The sequence below is a fragment of the Gnatocerus cornutus genome, chromosome 9 (genome assembly GCF_029298725.1).
Source record: "Gnatocerus cornutus isolate USDA-ARS CGAHR chromosome 9, icGnaCorn1.1, whole genome shotgun sequence".
In the NCBI taxonomy this organism is placed as follows: Eukaryota; Metazoa; Arthropoda; class Insecta; order Coleoptera; family Tenebrionidae; genus Gnatocerus; species Gnatocerus cornutus.
The window spans coordinates 4,121,172-4,141,066 of NC_142241.1; the positions used below are offsets into that span (position 1 = coordinate 4,121,172).

A 19,895-nucleotide genomic window follows, 5' to 3' on the forward strand; every position below is an offset into this window, starting at 1 on the left:
CGCCCCGTATAAAACGTTCTTGTATTGTTATCTGCGAGAAATTCAGCGATGGCGGATTTCGTGACGGAAAGTCTGCTTATTCCCGGAATGAAAAAGTACCAGCGGATATGTGGGAAGGTAATTTAAAACTCGCAAACAAATACCACCACAGAAGATGAAATGAAAAATGGCGATGTGGGCAAAATCGAGAGCCATCGACCCAAAAAAGGACCATACACAACAATTACGCAACAAGTGAAAAAATGGAGGTTGGTCTTAGCTAGAGGCTGTGGAATGTAAATTGCTCGTTCAGCTTAGCACTGATGACTTCAGGAAATCTTCAATCACTTTGGACTTACACTGCATTAATTACTTGTCCGGACGCACTCGTGCAGTAATTATTACACCGATAATTGTGGGTTTACAAGAATAAAGCCAATTGTTGCCGAAATTCAGACAAAAAAAACAATGAGGACAACACATTGCGTGCACGCAAGTGCTACAGTGCGTGACTAGTTATAATGTCAAAACACGTAAATCCGCCTCCGGGGAACTAATGCGAATTTTTGATCTGTTGATACGTGTTGTGCAAGACCAGTAGTTTGTATAATTGTAGTTTTAGTTTGATTGACAGTTTATTGATTTTTTTGGGGTAGAAAATAACCTTGCGAATCGAGAAAAAGTGTGCTAAATTTCACAATGAGTGAAGGAGAACAATTAGACCAGGAACTCGTTCCGTGTCAAAACATACGTAATTAATTCCGTGTTTCTTTCTGCTTTTTGTTAAATGGTAGCTCCACCTCCGTCGTTTGGGCGGAGCAAACAAGGATTGAGGTAAAAAAGTGACAAAAACGCGTAAAAATAGCGTAATTGGATAATTGCTTTTCCCAATGGAGGATTAATTCTACTCGTGTTTTGTAATTTTTTTTTATTTTAATCCGGGATACAGGCGTGGCTTTTATTTGGCCAGTTTTGATAGAAAATGAACGTGTCTTCAGGCATCTCCCATGCTCGAACGACATCTCCAGAGGTGAAACCCAGACAAAACCTTTGAATTTGTGCCAATTTACGTCGTCCCACACGACAATTAACTCGTATATTCGCTCGTAATAATTAAAATTTCAATACATAATTGCCGTGCTTTCTCTAGTCGTCGTACCCAATAAGGCTCTAGATTTTTCCGAATTGCCAGACGACATTTTCCCCTCTACCAATGACTCATTTTAGACTTTAGGAAGTTATTATAGCGGTGTCAAGTTTCATAGTCGATTAATAATTGCAAAGGTGCATTAATTTTCCTGTCTCGTTAATTTCCTATTGGCTTATGTAAACATGTAACAAAGGGTAAAAGAAAAATGGCGTGTGTGCTTTCTAATACCATCACAAAGACGTCAAAATGTAGGTTTGAAGGTAACCCAATTCACGTTTTATTTTCGACAAGATCTAAAATAGTGTAACGGAACGTCGTATACAAAGACAATTCTCTATTTTCCAATGTAATGACAAACAACGTGACTCATGTATACACAGTGCGTGCGTGAAATACTACACCGATGCGTTTGTTTGTATGTTTGTAACCTTGACGTTTTGCAATGACACCTCCAAAATGGCGGCTCTATTGAAGAAGTCCATCACGATTACATAACGTGCCCCTTCAGGATTTTTTCAGTCGAAACATAACGGCATTCAAATCTGACTCATCAGCTCATCACATTCAGGTTAACTTTTCTTCCGTGGTGTTGATGAATGGTATTTCACGTGGGCAGTTTTACTTTAAATACGACATACCTGGCTAATGATTAGATTGTATATACCACCCACGACAAGCACTCCAAATTCATACCATTGTGTTTCAAGATGGAACATCATCGGCAAAACAAACTTGTGCTTACTGATGAGGGATTTACATGACGAATTACCATACCAAAGGCTGGACATGCACACGAGGGAGGATTGGGTCTTTGATACTGACAAATGACGAGGGTGCATAATATTGCCTGTAGACGTGTCGCAACACGTTCGAAACGCCGAATTTATTTAGAAAAGGCGATCGTTTATTAAAATTTAATAAGATTATCAAAAGATCTTTGTTCGTGCAGACGGGTTTTGTGGTGTGTCATTCGAACTTGAAGGGTTTATCGCCTGATTTAATCTCACGAATCGCACGCGATCGCTAGTTTTGTAAGAAATTTATGCCAGTATTTATGGGGGCAAACGTTAAAGAAATTTACCAGTTATATCAAATATTTCAAAGTAAGGAATTGAAAGACTACACCAGCACTCATCTGTCATCAGTGGCGTGACCAAAAGGGGATGCAACCAAGCAATTATCCTTCCCTCCTCCTGATATCAATCTCTTTGTTTAATCTGCAATTTAAATGAGCAGTTTCGTTACCCGAACAGTTACAGTAGGATTTCAACACTAATTTAACAGAAGAAACACCGCAAAGAAAGAAATACACGTGTTAAATGTGAAGTCGTTTGCAATGAAATCGGTGATTATAGTTAGATAACGAAAATACCGACATTACAGGAAATTTTCTTGAAGAATACATGTATTCTCACGTAAGCATGTAATCAAATCACACAATAATTCATTTTATAGATTTTCATTACTTAAAAATAGAAAGTCAATACGTTTTCACAGAGTAATCATAAAAGCTTGTTTGATCAAATTGGAAGTCAAAATTTCAGCATTTGTTGCAACGGGAATGAGGTCAAGTTTTGAAATATTCTCTAACCCTGAAAGCACAGAATTATGTATCATTTCGAGCAATTATCCTACTCTTTAAATTTCGGGCACAGATCCTCGGTTTGACCCAAATTCTGGAGCACGTTTCTTTTAGTTAATAGATCAAGAAATGTATTTATAATAGATTTTAAGATTAGCTCAAAATTACCGTTTCCTCGAGCCATTATAAGTCGCTTACCAATCTTGTGGCGTAACATATTTTATCTTATGTTGTGGCTAAACAAAAAAGGGTAACTAATTTCAATTATTGTCGGAGAATTTTAAATATTAGGGTAAAACGAATTTTGTTCTCTCGAAAGTTTTCCATCGACTGGTTTGGTTGTAAACATCAACATGTAATAAAAATGTTTAGCTTTAAAGTGATCTACGTTTCGTCCTCCGTCAGTATTCCCAAAGCTCTGTCTATAATTTCACATTCTTATCTCTTTCTTGCTACATGGTAATTTATAGCCACACTCGGTGGCACCTTTCATCTTGATATTCTTACTTTTTAAAGCTCCATTCTTACGTGAATTTCTTGTTCTCATTGACTTTCTCCCCATTTCCGGAATTCTCAAAACGATCTCACTCTTGCCCAAAACCCATTTTCACTTTCAACAAGCCAAATGCGTTAATTGGGACAATCCCCAGACCAGTTTCGACATTATCGTTTTTATCGGCTTCTGTGGCGTTTGTTTATTGTTATAAAAATGTAAATAATGAAGTGTCGCGGTGAAAATTAACATGAAATTCGTGTAAACAAACAGATACAATTTTAACACTTGACAGGAAAAGTTTATAGAATAAAGGAGCCAAAACTAGAGCAATGATTTCATTCGGTGCGTCAACAATAGATTTATTCGTGTGATGAGCTTAAAAGCTGTCGTTCTTATCTATTTTAAATTATAACAGCTGTAAAGAGACAAATATTTGCTCTAGCGGCTCGTATACAACAGCAACGGAAAAACTGACATGCCACGTGAAATGAAGATTTAAAAGCCACTCAAAATTTAGGTTTAGGCGCCGAAAACAAAACACCAAACAACCTGTTAATTAACGGTTCTTGAAGTTAGGAAGCAGCGATGCAACATCGATCCAAACAATGAAGATAAAGTTTGCCAGGTGACGCACACCGCTTTTTCCAGGTCAACATTTCAGTGATAACGCTGCATTTCTGATAAATCGTCTAATTTGATCAACTTACCCGAAAGCAGTCGTCGATTTTATCCCGGGTTATTGGCGGCTCAACTCCAGATCTGCATCCATTTCACGCAACTTCCACACCAAACTCACTTCAAACACTTTTCGCACGGGAGCACTTTAAATAACGACACATTCTAATATACATTCTAAATTTACACTCTTTCCATCTCGCTCGAAACACGTCTGAATAAGTACCGAACACGATTGTACGTACACGAAGATGGCGACGCAGCGACTGGACTGATTCGAATCGAGGGAAAAACAGAAGCGAATGATGCGACATCTGGAAATAGGAGCTTTGACTCGAGTTTACAGCAAGTTGGGAACCTGTACGAAGCGCTAGGTGTAGGGGATATCGATTTTTCCCCAGAAAGGGTACCACAAGGGTCTACTTTGGGACCCATTCTGTTTCATAAACGCATATACGATCGATTTTTTGTCCAATTCAAACCCAAAAGGTCTAAACGAAACGAATTAAGCTTTCTAAGTAAACCTTCCACTCGTTCTTTTAGTTTTGAGACCCTCAGCTTCCAATTTCATTTTTTACTTCAAACTTCGCGCAACGTCAAACTGACAGTTTCCTCATCGACCTTGAAAATGGTGTAAACAAACAACCATGTTTTTCCTTATTGTGGCCCTAATTTCCACAACTTTCCAAGAATCTCATTGTTCCTTAGGCGATCACTCCCCTTATTACCAACGATGTGTGGAAAAATGCGGAATTTTGAACTGCACTGAGGGTATGGGAAAGTGAGGTTATCTAAACGTCAAAACTTTTTTCTAGACGGACTGCACTTTCGTGATTATGAACAACCCCTTTATCTAGAATTATTACAATGGTCGTGCGAAGACGAATGTAGATACGAATGCATGTGGAAAACCGTGGAGGCTTTCCATGAACGAAAATGGAGAACTCCACAGTTTTACGGCAAAGTAAATTCTATCCCGGGAATTTTTTTTGTTAACAAAGTTTTTTAGTGGCCTTTTGTACGTTTTTTTGGGGTTCAAGAGCCAGCGTCTGCATTTTTTTCAATACTCAATTTTTACGCTCATAGTAAGATGATAAGTAAATTTAGGAAGGAGGTGCCAAGTGATAGCCCCCTTTATTGGTTGTGGCACAGTTTTTGTATTGTAAAAATTATATTCTGGTGCGCTATCAGTCGTTACAAGGACTGTTTTAGGTGAGCCTGAATGCTTGGATGTGGTCCACAATTTTCCATACTAGAGATTTTCCTATAACCGAATTTATGGATTATGCCTGTGCATTTTCTGTTGTTCTAATGAGCTGTTATTGTATGGTTATGAGGTAACTGCATCAATTCTAATGAATTAAGGCTAAAATTGAGATTGCAGGTTGTTCAGTAAAGGGCCACCTTTTCTTCTAGTCACTGTGTCTACATTTTTTGTTGCATTTTTAGCAAACCACATCGCCTATCTGTTTATGGGAAACTTTGATTATGGTTACAACATGAAACTCAATATTTACTTAGGTTGGTAATCAGAGCTACCAACATTTTTCAAATTCCAAAGTCTACTTTTATATTTTTAGGGACTTTTACAGCAATTTGCTGGTTTGGTTGGAGCACCTACAATAGAATCCGCCAACCATACGTGAAAAAATGTGCAATATTTGTAGTATTAGGAGGCCTAGTCATGTTACTCGAAATAATCGATACTCCCCCAATCTGGTGGACTTTTGATTGTCACTCTTTGTGGCACCTATCAACAGCTCCTCTCACTTGTCTTTTTTACAGTTTTATAATCGACGACTGCAAATACTTACGTAAGCTCGAGCAGCAAAACGAGAATAAAAAACTCAATTGATTTTAACGTTTTTTTTATTATAAACACCACGGAAAGCGTTTTTTTTTCTTAGATCCTTTGCCCGACTCGTCTTTGTAAGTCAAAGAATTTCGTTTTGGAGGTGGAATCACTTCACTCACTTGTTCAGTCAGAGACAAAGAGTTGCTTTTTCGTTCCAGACTACAAAAAAAGTACTCGTCTCTAATTTTTATACCTAAAACTTACTTATTTTTTCGACACATGTCGTCAATGAGTTCATTTTTTCCTTTTCCGAAAGTTGAAATGAATAACTGTTCGCGCACTGATCTAGCCACCATATCTAACATCTCTTTTAATTCGTTGAGGTCTCGCTTTTGTTTATGGAGCTCGGTGAGGATGTCCTCCAGGTTCATGCGGTTAATTTTTGCCTCCATTCTAAGAAATGTTTCTAAACTCGTGTAACCATCACCTTTGGATTTGTCTTTTGGGGACACTCTCGGGGTTGGTGGTTTTTGGGGACCTCGAGAGTTGTCTCCAACGTTGGCGTCTAAATTAAGCGTTTGTTCTAAATTGTCTTTCGTTTCTGGAGGTTTGTCGGTTTTTTGAGACACCTCTTCTTGATTTTCTTTTTCTGCTAATACTTCTGTTTTTTTCTTCTTTTTACCACACCATCCAAAGCAGTTAAATTGGCTGCTTTCCGTATCCTCAGCTGCTTCGGTTTGCAAGTTTTTATTAGCGCTGGGTTCGACTTGCGGTTTTTCCTTTGGTTGATACTTTTCAGCTTCTGTTTGTATCGTTTTCGATTGTTCAAGAACTAAAATATAATGGAAGTTTTTTTGACACTTGAGGAAACTCTTACGTTTAGACACAGCAGGAGAACTTGTCTGAGTAGCATAGGAGCTTCTGTCATCATCTCTGCAGACTCCTTTCACATAAATTTTGATGGTTTCATGGCAGTTTGCGGGGATTACAAGCCCTTCAGTACTTGACTGGTCTGGATTTTGATTAATCTTGAAGCAGTTTTCTTGCCCCGGTACAAATCGACAGTCACATTTTCCACACTGTTTCGTACTGAGTTCATTCGTTTTAGCCATTTCTAACAGGAATTTTTATGAACGATAAATTTTGGAATGACACATTTTGAGGTTGATGAGAGGTTGCTGGATCAGGACTTGGGGATTCAAGAAAAAGACTCGTTCTCATTAGGTTAGTATATTTCCCTAAGTGTTATTGTCCCAGTCACTTAATTTTGGATCCAATAGTTCAAACATTGAAGATAGCCAGCCAATTGGTCGTTTCGGGACGGCCAATTCGCGAGATGAACATTTGGCAGTGCCCGATATTAGTCGAAATTAAAATTAAGTACAGTTTGGTTAAACAATATCACATCGGCATACTTAACTTAGGCTAAACTAAGTAGCAAACAAAGCCTTTGTTAAGAAGGACGGCAAAATTCAAAGTACATAGAAAAAGTATACCTCGGCCGTGGAAACAACCAAACTGATTACATTAGTGCTGTTATGAACACATCTTACATACTGTGGTTTAGGCAGGACATTTGGAAGTATAGTCTGTCCAGGACGGAGCTGAGTCTGTCTTGGACAGTTATATCGACTACGTAGCATAGGTACTGCTGAGGTAAACTAGTAAGCTCTTTCGAATAGATTAAGGTTGCGTTATACACTGTAAAAGATTTATAAACTCCTACAATTGTCCTAACATTAAATGTTATGATTGCAGCAATATACTGTACGATATTTACACATAAGTCCCATTTTTGTACAACTTTACTACCCTATAATTGACTTCTATTCTCTTCAACTAGTAAGACTGAACACGGCGACAAGCTCCGAAATGTTGAAGCACCGGGCTCGCTTCAACAAAAAACGTACTATGTACAAAACAGCCAGTGCAAAAAGCCCAGTCACGTTTCAAAACCTGTCGCCTTTGCGTTTCAAATCTATGCGACCGTGTGGATTTTTGAGTTTGATATAAGTCTAAGATTGTCAGTCGTTTGAATTCAAGCCCTTTTGAGCCGTTTTGAGAGTGTACTAAAGAAGTCGCTCAGATTCGAAACTTTAAGGTATAAATGTACAAAATCTCGGTCCCGAACGAAATTTGGCTGTTCGAAACTCCTAAATCGGATACTGAAGCTTTATCGTAACAACCTATCAATAAACAACGAAAATAAACTCTGAAGAAGCTAATTTGGTCCAACAAACAATCGTAGCCACCATTAACAAAACTGGGGTACAGTGGACAGAACTGATTAGAGAAAACAAGGAGGGATTAGAATTCTGTCCACTATTATTTTAAATGTTGAGAATTCTTAGAGTGGGTAAAATATGGCACTCGCAAATAAAAAGTAATACTGATCGACAATATCACACAGTCAGCTTCAGATCGTTCCAACTAAAAACCATGCCTGGAATCTAAGAACCCTCAACATCCCAACAACCTCTAATTATGGGCTGCTCTTTTTCCAGCCATGTACCCAATCCACCTTTCAGCGGTTTGAGCAAACAACGGCTCGTTTTCTATAGTACTTAGTAACAAAAGTTGATTAATATGAGTAGCATGATAGTCCCATCTCGCCAAATTCGGAGCGACACCTAACGTAATGTGTCTTAAATCATACGAAGTCACACTACCCATATCGTAAAACAATAACATTCCTTTTAACGAGATCATTCCTTCTCTGAAAAGAAACTCAGCTTCATCGGCTTGACCAGGTGGCGCTATAGTCATAAGGTCGTACAATCCAAGAAGCGAATAAATAAAACCGTTGAGTACAAACGAAGCTGGTTTTGTGGGATACTCTTCGTACCAGTGGTACTTGTTGAGAAAAGTAGCCAAGACGCCACCTTCGTGACTTGGTAATTGGAATGGTTTGAGACCGGCGAGAGCAGCGTTCAAGTAGCGGATGTCGCCGCCGGAATGGTGATAAGCGCGGGATAAGACGGAGATGGCGTGGCCTTGGCCCATGGCCGAGTACCAACCTAAATTCAAATTTGAATTAGCTCCCACAAACTAGTTTTCTTTTTAACTAACCTGCTGGCAAATCGTGGAATCCTGACGCGAGCTTCCTTTTGACCGGAATAGGCCAGCCGCCAGTCTCCGTGTCTTGATGTCTCACGAACCACTCCGCAGCGTCGTAAAACTGTTGAATGTGTTCAGAAGAAGACAAAGTGAGATTGTCAATGGCGCCATAGCCCCTCAGCGACATCGCGATTATTTTCAGCTTTGATCTGGGTATCTTATGTTTAGATTTGTCCTTATCGAGGTAGTTTAAGCCTTTTTGTAAGTCAACAATGAGATCACGAGTTAGTTTTTTCCATTCTTGAATAACTCCAAGTCCGTGATATACGTTGTTATCCTAAAAGCACGAGTTGTACAAAAAAAAACTAATTTTATAATGTTATTTTTACTTGGACTGTGATGAGGACGTCGGATGTAATGTAATGCAAATTATAAACCTCCCGAGTTTCTCGATTCTGCAGTACTATACTGAAGCTACTATTCCCGCTCAGTACAATATTAAGAGACATGATAAAGTCAAGTACGTGCTCCATTTTGAGTTTGATCGCGTCCAAGTAAAGCTCGCCGGTTTTGAACTTCAAGACTTTACTTCCCGCGGACTTGTCATAGACCCTTTCGATGACCCCCGGGTGCGGTACCACCCATTTTCCTAATTCTTTATCTCCATCTTCTATGAGTTTTCGTCGGGGTTCAGGCTCCGTGAGATTCTTACTGTAGTGAGACAACCCAAACTGGGCTATTTGAGTGGGATAGTAATAACCTTGACTCTCCCATTGAGTTGAGATTGGCACACCCTCCACAGCGCTAACGCATTTTACCCTGTCCCTAACTTCAACGTTGTAGTTTTCAAAATACATGAAAACACCACGCGGGTCATATTTGCCTTTTGGGTGGTAAACTTTACTATAACTGTGCGACCATTCAAACCTTTCTAAGCCATCATAAGTCGCCAGTTTGCCATAAACTTCGAAATATTTATGCAAAAATGAGAAGGGTAAATAAACTTCATCCCCTTCTTTCCTACAGCCCAAAACGTACTCCCCGTTGATATCGCAGTCAATTTCTTCAGCTCCTTGTAATTCTGCTAGTCTATCGAGATTGTAGCGACCATGCCGGCGCCAGTCTTGTGAGTTCTTAGGATCCTTGCCACAAACTGACCAGAGGACCAAAATGGTGAAAAAACCGATTGTCGTCAGGAACAGTAAAGCGACTTTTACATTCAGGCGCATCATAATAAAAAACAAAGGAGGATCCTATAGAAAAAGTGCTATATAAGAGAAAAAAATTGATTGTTTTGTACCTTTGTGCTGTGGTAGATTTTCTGGCTTGCCACAGAGCCAATCGCTTTTGGTTGGCTGCTCATCAGTTTCTCACATTTTAAAGAGCACCAATATTGGAGTTAAATGAGTATTTTGTCTAGTTTCATTTTGAGTTAGAACGTGGAAAAGTAGAACGGATTGTTATTGATGCGAAATGTCAACATTGTATGAAATGTCAAATGTCAAACGTTGGCATTTGTCAGTTGTCAAAATCTTGGAAAAGTTAAATGAAGGACACGGACACCTCTGGATATTAACTGGTTGCATAACTAAAATATACAAACGGAGATAATTATTGCTTATTGTTCGCTTTAAAAGAAAAACTACTTGAAATGATGTTTTACAGTAACATTTAGTTAATTTAGTTATTTATAAGACGCTTTCATTTTGCCAAAGGGCCGTAATATGGCTGCATGGTGAGGCACTAATTTTAAATGCCTTATTTTGAACTCAAAACTTTACATTGAATTTGTTTAAACGAAATTTTTATGCATTAATTTTGTTACAGATACATGTAAAAAGAGAAACTACTCAAGTGGATATAAACTTGCAAGGTCGGTGCCTATTTTAATTTTCTTTACAATATTTCTTCATTTTTTTATCAAAATTTACATCATTGCTTCTTTTATTAAAGAATAGTTGATTTTATTCTTTCAAATTTCCGTTGACTTTAAGTAAAAATAGAAAATGAAAAAATTTTCCCGGCGCATCCACCATTCTTCGAGCGTCTTTTTTGTTTTTTTCCCGTGTAAGAGTGCGATAATCGTGTGTGAAATGTGTGAAAAGTGCGTCGTGGCGCTGCGGAGCGTGTGGCGTTGGCGTGAAAAGTTTTGAGAAAAGTCCAAGAAGTAGTCGGTCGTGATCAGGAGGCGCAGGTCGTCCGCCTACCCTTCGTGAAGTGGGCAAGAATGCGCGTTTGGATGCGCGAAGGCAGGCGCCGCGCCGCACCTTGAACGTAATCGATCGGACGATAGGGGGCGCGTTTGTCGGGGCAGTTTGCAGGGTTGCTGCTTGTAGGGGTCACAGATAGTCCGATTGAATTTTGGTTCAGAATGGACAAAAAAAGACGGATCGGTCTGAGAATATGCGGTGCCGTTGTCTAGTGACTGTGCCGGTGCCATAGAGGAGTGTGCGGGTCAGCGGCGGGACGACGGCCGCACCATAAGAGATGCCGTGATGGCAAGAGAGGTATAAGTGCAATAAGCGATTAGATATAATTTTTGAATTTGCTATGGTTGCATGGTCGGATGGTATGAGCGTTGATTGGTATGTGTGTATGTGTGGGTATGGGAGATGATGGTACATGTTGGTAGTAGTGGTGGTGGTGGTGGTGGTGGTGTTGTTGGCAAGTGTGAGTGTGTCTCTGCGTGTGTGTGAGGGCGCGCTTGAGCGGCTAGAACGGCAACTAGCTGGTTATAGAGGGTGGTAGGTGTGGAGTAGGTCAGGTTTGGTCGGGATGCGGTCGAGTGCACATTGACGACAAGTCGACGGCGGTTGATGAGCGATGGGTGTGTTGCAGGAATCCCGCGGAAAGAGACCCTTCAAGCTATGGGACGGGCGTCGTAGCGTGCGCAAGGGGCTGGTGGTGGGGAGCCTCGACGAGCTAGTGCAACGCGGCCGAGACAAGCTCGGGGTGTCCGTAGCCGAGCCGGTGCGCGTGGTTTTAGAGAGCGACGGGACCCAAGTCGAAGACGCCGAGTACTTCCGCACCCTCCCGGCCAACACCATCCTACTTTTGCTGCGGCCGGGTGAGCGATGGCTTCCCGCTGGAGTAGACGTCATCCGAGCAGGTAGGTAATCGTCAGCGGCGAAACGCAATAGCACCGCGTGTTTGTTAGTAGCCATCTCGGCGATTCCGAAGATCGTGTGCGAAACTATCCACGCCCTGGAGCTGCACGACGAGACGCCTTCATGGAAGATCATGGACAACAAGGGTCGCGTCACCGTCGTGCTGCACTGGGACCAGCGTTCGGGCGCGCAGCGTGCCCCCTCCGAAGCATCGTCGCCGGCGCCAGGCAAGTTTTCGCCGAGCAAAAGACCGTCGTTGGTAGGAAAGAAGGAGACGTTGATCAACGACGCGTACGTGCCGCAGCCGCGTTACCCCAGCCCCCAGATCACTGTGATAAACCACGACGACGTCAAACCCGCGCACCGGTTGCCGAAGCAAGCGGGTTCGCTCGAAGGCGCCGCCATCCACGTCCATACGCCAGAGTGTGCTCACCACGTGCACATGCCGAGGGCCGGAAGCCCGCAGAGCAACGGCGCTATCGAGTGCGACTTTCATTGCTGCGCCCTGCACGAGGAGGGACGTAAGATTGCGGTCCACAAGAGCGTCGCCACCTCGCCGATACAAGACGCTCAACAGCAAACTTCCCCACAACCGCCTTCGAGACACGTGCGTTTTTTAGACGTTGAAGGTGGCGGCCGACAAGGCGGCGGGCAGTCCGAGCACGAGAGCTCCGAAAGCGAAACGGAGAATACCGTGATGGAGGACGAGGCCGTCACCTCTGAAAAATTCCTGCTATTGATCGATCAACTTAGTGTCGATCAGAAACGACACCTGACCATCAAAGACATTGGGATTATACTCGAAAGGTTGAGTTCAAAAATCCTCGATGTCGAAAGATTGGACAGGGAGAGTGAAAGCGACGATTGTTACAACTGGACGATTAAGGCGACGATACGCGGAGACGTGCTGCGCGAATTGGGCGTCATCTACAACGGTAACTATTACGCCATCTCCGAGCATCCAGGTTACAAGGAGGAGAACGAGGGCGTCATCGAGGAGGCTGAAGAAGAGGAAGAGGAAGAAGATAGGCTGTGAACCCGACAGCTAACGACTGCCATTCGCTAAATGTCCCATTGCACAAAGCAGACTCTCTAGTAATAAGCCCTGGTGCGAAATACTCACATATCGGATGTGAACTTTGTAAACCGTACGTACACTCCGTACTGACTTGCCATGGTGATCGATCCTTAACACGCGTGCGAGTTGTGCGGGGCTACGACTGCCACACCGTTCAGTAGTATTAATGAAAAAAAAAAAAAATTATAAAAAAAGTAATACATTCATACAACTACACAAAGATAAAAAGGAAAAATTAATTTAAAAAGAAATAGAAAGAAAATTTACGATACACACACGTCATTGAACTAGTTGTATAGGGTTGACAATCGATTCTCGATCGGTGCGTTTCGATTCGTTCGTCTAAACGAGTTTTTAAGTCACCGACGATGATTACACGAATACTGAAAGAACATGAGAAAAAAAATTGTGTTTGTATAGGTATCCTTGTTAATCATGTAAAATCATTTATAAATAATAAAACTATTCGCTTAGATGGTTGTTTGTTGTGCGCGCGAGTACGCGAAACGCGTCGCAGGACTCTCTCATCATCATGACTCTCTTTGATTTCGATAATAATTGCAGAAATTGGTGAAAAGAAATCAACACACGGCCACCGGTATGGAAGCGGCTTGTGGCCGCACCGGGGGCATCTAGATTATTATATTATGATAAACGCTTTGTACTTTTTATAATTATGTGGATTGTACGAGTACTTAGCCAATTTAAAGTTAATTATTTTTAAGGAACCATTAGCGAGGGACACTTAGATGAGACTCATGAGAATTCATATTTATATAAAGTATTATATAAGTATATAAGACGAGTTGTTTAGGGTTACTGAGATGTTTATAACTGGGTTAAAAACGATTGATTGATTGTACATTGCTCAATTGTCCTTTTGTTTTTGTATAATCATATAAAACCACCACGGTCGGGTACGTTGTGATAAGAGAAAAGCGTGTGTTATATATATTGTGAGATTAAATATAATATATATATATACGTATATATAGTAAGCGCAGAAGAGGTGATGAAGCGGCAGAAACGACTGGGACACTTGGTGATTTTTCATGCGAAATGAAAAGCAAACGTAGGTCTATATTAGATAAATTAATTATAAATGAATGAAAATGGAATTTTTGCAAAACTTGAAGAAACTGCTACGGCTGGGGGGCGATAGGGCGCGCCTAGGGGCCTACACCGCGCGCCGCTTGTCTCGTTGGGCGCGCGGGGCGCGTAGGCGCCCCCGTTGGATGGTCCCGTCCAGCGAACGACGTCGAGTCCATCCTCCGCCAACATGTTCTAAAATCTAATTACCACTGCCATCATCCTGTACCATGGATCAGCTGAGCTGCTGAGGAGGGGGGCGGGGCGGCGACCCGGGCCCCCATCGATCGAGTGAGTGCACCGTGTCTTGTGTTTGTTGCAAGTTGGTCAACTGCACTGCGAAATCTGGACGTGTGGGGGGCGGTTCGGGAGCGGCCGGGTCGTTGACTCCTGCGAGGGGAAGACCTGTCACGGCACACTGCCCTACTTCCGAGCGGAGGGGCGAACCTATCATTCGGCCTCCGGTGTTATTATGCAATACGTGATAATTCTCATCACTACTTCCATCACGAACCGCCGGTATAATCGTCGTACGAGTGAATATTATTTATTGCGGCGGCATTAACCAAACATTGCGCGGTTAGTATTATTATTATCATCATCATTACGTTTCGTTTTACGTTGGTTGGCGTTCCTTCGGTCAATGTTTTATACCGAAACGATAAACTTTCTATTATTATAATTATTACTTATTATTATTATTAATAACGACGTTTCATCATCGTTACTTTATACATTGTTCATCAATCATTGTTTTACATTCGGATAGGACAATTAATGTTAACTAGATAAAATTCTATTATTATCATTTATTTATTTATTTTATTCTACATTATTCAAATAAACAAATTAACGAAAGTAGGACTTTATTCAATTTTATAATGTTCTTGGTTTACATTTATAAAACGAACATGTAACTTTATATATAAATTTATAAGTCGAAAAAATATAACAGTACAAAAATTAAAACGCCTCTTTCTGTCCAAGAAGCGTGCAGATGCCACACGACCTCTCCAATATCTTTTTTGACGCACCCACCAAAGAACAAATCTTTTTTCAAAATTCATAATTTTTTATTAACCACTTTTCGCCCACACTTCCGTACAAGAGGGATGGATGGAAATCGCCTACGACACACAAAAATCATTGCAATCAATAAACGTAATTTTATGGAATCTCCTGAAAACGCCCAACTTATACCCACTTCCATTAGAAAACATAAACATTACGAAATCAAAATAAAATATCTCCCAGGAAACAAGAGCAAACGCCCACAAAAGTTCAAAAGTTATGACCTTTGCGAAACACCTTTATTTGGAGATTTAATTAAATCACCCTGTATAATAGAAGCTGGCAGGTGGAGAGAATTGTTGCACTTTAGAAGAAGTATCGATCGCCGTCTTGGGTCGAAATTCGGCGTTCATTCATAAAAAAGAGGAACAGGAGCGCAGCTCAGGTTCTATGGTAATTAGTGTAATATTTTGTCGTGTGAACGTTTCGCGTTGAGCTCTGAAGATTCCGCGAAATTCCTCAAGAATCGATTTGAAAAAAGTCACCACAAAAAGAAAGTAGTCTCCCGGCGCATCCACCATTTTCCCCGAGTTCATGCACTCTAGTGTCCTGCTGTTGCAGGAAAGGGAGTACGCGAGAAAGTAGCGCGTGGGCGGTTTGCAGGATGCAGGAGTTGGCCCGGGCCGCATGAATGAAGCGTGGGTGTGTGGGCGGGGTCCAACGTGGGCGCGCCGGGGATCTCATATTTCAAAATCCCCATCAAAACCCCTTGGGATGCACATCTTTCGTTAATACGAGAGAATGTCAAATGTGAAGTTCGGGGGCGAGTTTTGTTGTAAAAGTAAACATGTAATTAGTTTTTAGAAAATTTCGAGTTGGAAATATCGGAGGGTGAAGTGTGTAGGACTACGCAGGTACCAAGGATTTGGATGTTTCACCTTTGGGGTTTAATTAAGGGTGTGGGCGAAAAGGATTTCACGAGCTGGGGAATAAACTTTAAATTTTAAGTATGTTAATGTTGTAGTGGTTTTTTTTAACACTCGCGTCGTGTTGTAAAAAAGGACTTTTTTGCTCTGTTGGTTTGTTTTAAAATTTGTAAGCTTTGGGATTAGGGAAAGAAAATGTCACTATTAATCATATATTTTGTAAACATTTCAACAGTATAACGATTATAAAAATACAGGGCGTTTGGGGTTTTGAGTGCCAAATTTAGTACATAGATAAATAATTTGGACAAACTGAGAAAAAAACTTTATATACAGGGTCCGGCAACACTTGTGTCCACCCCCAAAATCGTCTTTAATTTTAAAGATAAAATTTTCAAAATTTGCATACACTCACAGTTGACAAAGCTCTAGAAGCTGACGCAAAAATTTGTTTTTTATCACCCATAGTTTTGGCGTCGCGACGCCTTAAAAATGTAATTTTTAGTTAATTGTGAGGGTTTGTAATATCAACCCCTAATTTATTATTTTTTCAATATAAATGTGTTAAAAATATCTCAGTTGTTATTTTAGATTCAATGCAAATTGTGTTCAAAATTTGAGAAAAAAATGCTGTTTTATCAAGTTTTCATTACGTCAAAATTGGGAACTACGTTTACACCCATCTGTCAACATCTTGTGTCACTAATGACATCTATCCTTTGGCTCGCTTTAGATTGTAACTAAAGTCTTACTTGGTGAAATTGCCGCTTTGTCGATGTTAATTAACGATTTCTGGTGTCCATAAAGTCCAACATGCCCCAGTTTGCCGCTGCGCTGTCATAATTTTGAAAACTAACTTGATAAAACAACGTTTTCTGCATTAGATTTAAAACAAAAACTCAGATATTTGTATCACAGTTATGTTGAAAAAAAATTGAATTCGCGAGTATTTCCGCAAAAACTCAAAAATCGATGAAAATTATACTTCTTAGGCGTCGCGACGCCAACCAAACCGTGATAAAAAACAAATTTTTGCGTCAGCATTTTTGTGAACAATAAGCGTATGCAAAGTTTCAAAATTGTAACTTTAAAATTAAAGACGATTTTGGGGGTGGACACAAGTGTTGCCGGACCCTGTATAGTCTAATTTTAGACTCCCACCTCAATTTAATATTGAGTGGTAGAAAGTTAAAAACCTAAAACCGCCGGACCTAAGTGATTAACTGATAAGAAAATTCATAGCGTAACTCACCATTTTTTGCAGAAAAAATTTTGCTTTGATAATTTACATAAATATCAACAGATTCTTTAGTTACTTGCCGTCTTTCGCCCGGGAATGATTGTGTGATACTCGTGATGGTTTATCGTGGTTTTTTTTAAATCAGTAAGTTGTTTATCAAGGATTATTTGTTGCGTCTTTCGGGAAACAGGACCTCGCCTGGAATTTTGAAACTGTTAAGTAAGGTAAGAATCAATGGTGGCATGTCTTTTTCCGATTTAACTTTGGCGCTCCAAACACCCTGTATATATTCTTAAAAAGTAATAATTGCACTTTGAAAACATGATTATGAAGCTTTCTGTATTAAATTATTTAAAGAGGAAAACACGGAAGTCATCGTCGGTCTTGGTTGTTTCTTCTCTTGCAAGCAATCTTGGGCAATCTCGTACAGTTTTTGGCCCAAATTTATATCATTCGCTGTCCAGGACCCCACTGATGTGTCCAACAGAGGCTTTATTTCTCCTTCCTTGCAATATTCTTCAACGTGAGATGCCTACAAAACCCTAAATTAAACTTTTAATAATTTAAATGATAATTTATTGTATAAACCACTGGATATTTTACAGTAATACCAACCAAGTCTCTGCCTTCTCTGTTGTCATCATAAGGCGGTTTAGACGTTAGAAGCTCAAGTAAAACCACACCGAAACTAAATGTGTCCAACTTCACTGAAATATCTCCCCTAAAATCAACAAAGCGATTACGAAAAAAATGTTTTAATGTTTTAACAAACCTGAAGGCCTCAGGAGCCATATAGGCCGATGTGCCAATTATTGAGGTCGCGGTGTGAGTGCTTTGACTCATACAATGTTTGATCAGGCCAAAATCACACAACTGAAAAAAATAAAGTTAATGTTGGTCTCTCAAGAGTTTTATTTTACCTTGGGTTTATTTGTCCCATCTAATAAAATGTTTGCGCTTTTTATATCCCTATGGATCAACGGGGTGTTATACTCGGTATGTAAGTAAGCGACAGCTTTGGCAGTACCAAACGCAATATACAAGCGCTCCGTCCAAATTAGCGCACGAGTCTACAAATTGAAGGTGAGAAAAGTCAACACTTTTAAAATACCCACCTCTAGTCGATCTTTCAGTGATCCACCAGGTACGTATTCGTACACTAAACAGTACGTTAGACCATCGCAAGAATAACCCAACAAAGCCACCAAGTTTTCATGCTTGTACTTGCTTAAGATCTCCACTTCTGTTTTAAATTGTTTTGTGATTCGATCGTCGACTTCCACAATTTCTGTGTTCTCAAGAAAGAGCTTTTTAACAGCGACTGGTTTGGTTAGTAGATCAGTGGCTAAATATACTTTGCCGAAGCTTCCGCCTCCCAAAAGTCGTCCTCCTTCACTGCTTGGAATCTCGTTGAAGTTTTCCGTCGATGTCTCCAGCTCCGCGTAGGTAAAATGAGGTAGAGGAGTGTTGAGAGAAAGATTGGGCAACGGTGACGTGCACGAGCGTGATTTGCTCGTCTTGGAGTCGTCGATAAGAAGCTGACTCAGGGCCGGGAGGTTTGTTGAAGACTCTGAGTTGAGAATAGAGAGATTTGGGGTGTTGCTTGATGGGAAACTTTCATCTGAGGTTTGTTTGATTGAGGAGTCCTTTAAAAGGGAGAAATTAGGCACATTGGAGTTTGTACTCCCAATATCTGACTGGGAAAAAGCTATCATATCACTTTGTGACTCGTCTGAATTTTGTATGACCACAGGAATGTTAGAGTCAGAGTCACTGAAGCTGGATGGAGTATCAGATTCAGAGTCATTTCTATAATTCTGTATGACCAAAGGTACATTGAATGACGGCTTTGGTTCTTCAACATCAGGTGACTCACTTATGATGATCTTAGGTATGGCTTTAGAGACACCTGAGTCAGGGTAATTTATATTGGGATCAACAGAATTCAGTTTATGAATGTTCTCAATGGCAGAACTTGGATAGTTCATTTCATCCAGCAACTTTTCGAATCTTTGAGCCTCACTGTCGTTGATGTCATCCAAATTAAAAGAAATTGGAGCTGCTGGTCCTTTTGTAGGTCTAGCAGATGGGTTTTGTTTCAGAACGTCCACAGTTATAAAATCAGCCGCATGAAAGAGTTGCGCTTTTTCAAGAAGGTATTTTAAGTGGCCCAAAGTGGGCCGAACTCGCCCGGAGTGGCCCCATTCTCGCAGGAGGATCTCTGAGCAAAAACGCTTGGTGATATTGGAAATGTTCTGGGCTATACTACAATAATATTGTCAATTAATAATAAAAACTGTATTTATGACCTACTGGAAATGTTCCGTGCGGTATTTTGCAGGATTATTGACGGAAATATCACAGTTGTAATTGTCTTTGAATAAAACTTGAGGAATTATTGACATAAGTTTTTTCCATGATTCTTGCTCTTCAAGGAATTGAATTAAAATGCTTTTTTCCCTGACTGGTAGTTTTCTTATTTCTAGGTCTATATTCATTGTGGGGAGGACGGACAAAAGGCACACAATTTATAACCTCAAACATTAAAGAAATGTCAGTTTGACAGAACATCCAAGGTTTTGCTACAACGTCTCAAGCCAATAGCAGCACGCCTTTTGAATTGCGTCACTAGAACTAGCTCAACAGATCCAGCTGTTTTAGTACGAGACAACCTTCTTAACTTATTAACCTTGGTCAAAAGTTGTGTTGA

The 19,895-nt window shown here is 40.4% G+C and overlaps 5 protein-coding genes and 1 long non-coding RNA gene across 12 annotated transcripts in view; 3 read left to right on the plus strand and 3 right to left on the minus strand.

Annotated features, from left to right (window-relative positions):
* Positions 1 to 4,163, minus strand: part of RhoGAP19D (Rho GTPase activating protein at 19D) — a 48,791-nt gene extending 44,628 nt beyond the window's left edge. For all 5 annotated transcript variants that reach the window (XM_088044632.1, XM_088044633.1, XM_088044629.1 and 2 more), the window contains exon 1: positions 3,915 to 4,163. The gene's annotated coding sequence lies outside the window, so the exon portion shown is untranslated. The remainder of the gene's footprint in view (positions 1 to 3,914) is intronic.
* A 298-nt stretch (positions 4,164 to 4,461) lies between these two features.
* On the plus strand, positions 4,462 to 5,738 carry PGAP3 (Per1-like protein PGAP3). The gene is made up of 6 exons (XM_088045524.1): positions 4,462 to 4,653; positions 4,698 to 4,846; positions 4,892 to 5,044; positions 5,095 to 5,219; positions 5,267 to 5,403; positions 5,463 to 5,738. Exons 1-6 carry the CDS (start codon positions 4,530 to 4,532, stop codon positions 5,735 to 5,737), a joined length of 963 nt encoding a protein of 320 aa, XP_087901650.1. The 5' UTR covers positions 4,462 to 4,529; the 3' UTR covers position 5,738.
* A 1,650-nt stretch (positions 5,739 to 7,388) lies between these two features.
* Positions 7,389 to 10,255, minus strand: Hsepi (D-glucuronyl C5-epimerase). The gene is made up of 4 exons (XM_088045077.1): positions 10,035 to 10,255; positions 9,124 to 9,987; positions 8,747 to 9,071; positions 7,389 to 8,694 (listed from the first exon to the last, which is right to left on the minus strand). The coding sequence occupies exons 1-4, from the start codon at positions 10,095 to 10,097 to the stop codon at positions 8,156 to 8,158; spliced, it is 1,791 nt and encodes a 596-aa protein (XP_087901203.1). The 5' UTR covers positions 10,098 to 10,255; the 3' UTR covers positions 7,389 to 8,155.
* Positions 10,256 to 10,928: 673 nt separating this feature from the next.
* Positions 10,929 to 12,978, plus strand: Drep2 (DNA fragmentation factor-related protein 2). 3 transcript variants are annotated; one of them, XM_088045079.1, is made up of 3 exons: positions 10,929 to 11,241; positions 11,573 to 11,843; positions 11,892 to 12,978. In XM_088045079.1, exons 1-3 carry the CDS (start codon positions 11,230 to 11,232, stop codon positions 12,875 to 12,877), a joined length of 1,269 nt encoding a protein of 422 aa, XP_087901205.1. In that variant the 5' UTR covers positions 10,929 to 11,229; the 3' UTR covers positions 12,878 to 12,978. The 3 variants fall into 3 exon arrangements, with proteins under 3 accessions (XP_087901205.1, XP_087901206.1, XP_087901204.1); XM_088045080.1 differs by having other exon boundaries at positions 10,930 to 11,241; positions 11,895 to 12,978; XM_088045078.1 differs by lacking the exon at positions 10,929 to 11,241 and having other exon boundaries at positions 11,558 to 11,843.
* A 2,728-nt stretch (positions 12,979 to 15,706) lies between these two features.
* On the plus strand, positions 15,707 to 18,086 carry LOC148167929 (uncharacterized). Its single transcript, XR_015770767.1, has 2 exons — positions 15,707 to 15,933; positions 17,791 to 18,086. It is a non-coding gene; the product is annotated as an uncharacterized LOC148167929 (long non-coding RNA).
* LOC148167930 (uncharacterized) lies at positions 16,346 to 19,784 on the minus strand. The gene is made up of 6 exons (XM_088046015.1): positions 19,499 to 19,784; positions 18,301 to 19,450; positions 18,106 to 18,255; positions 17,958 to 18,058; positions 17,801 to 17,906; positions 16,346 to 17,717 (listed from the first exon to the last, which is right to left on the minus strand). The coding sequence occupies exons 1-6, from the start codon at positions 19,681 to 19,683 to the stop codon at positions 17,511 to 17,513; spliced, it is 1,899 nt and encodes a 632-aa protein (XP_087902141.1). The 5' UTR covers positions 19,684 to 19,784; the 3' UTR covers positions 16,346 to 17,510.
* Positions 19,785 to 19,895: the final 111 nt, after the last annotated feature.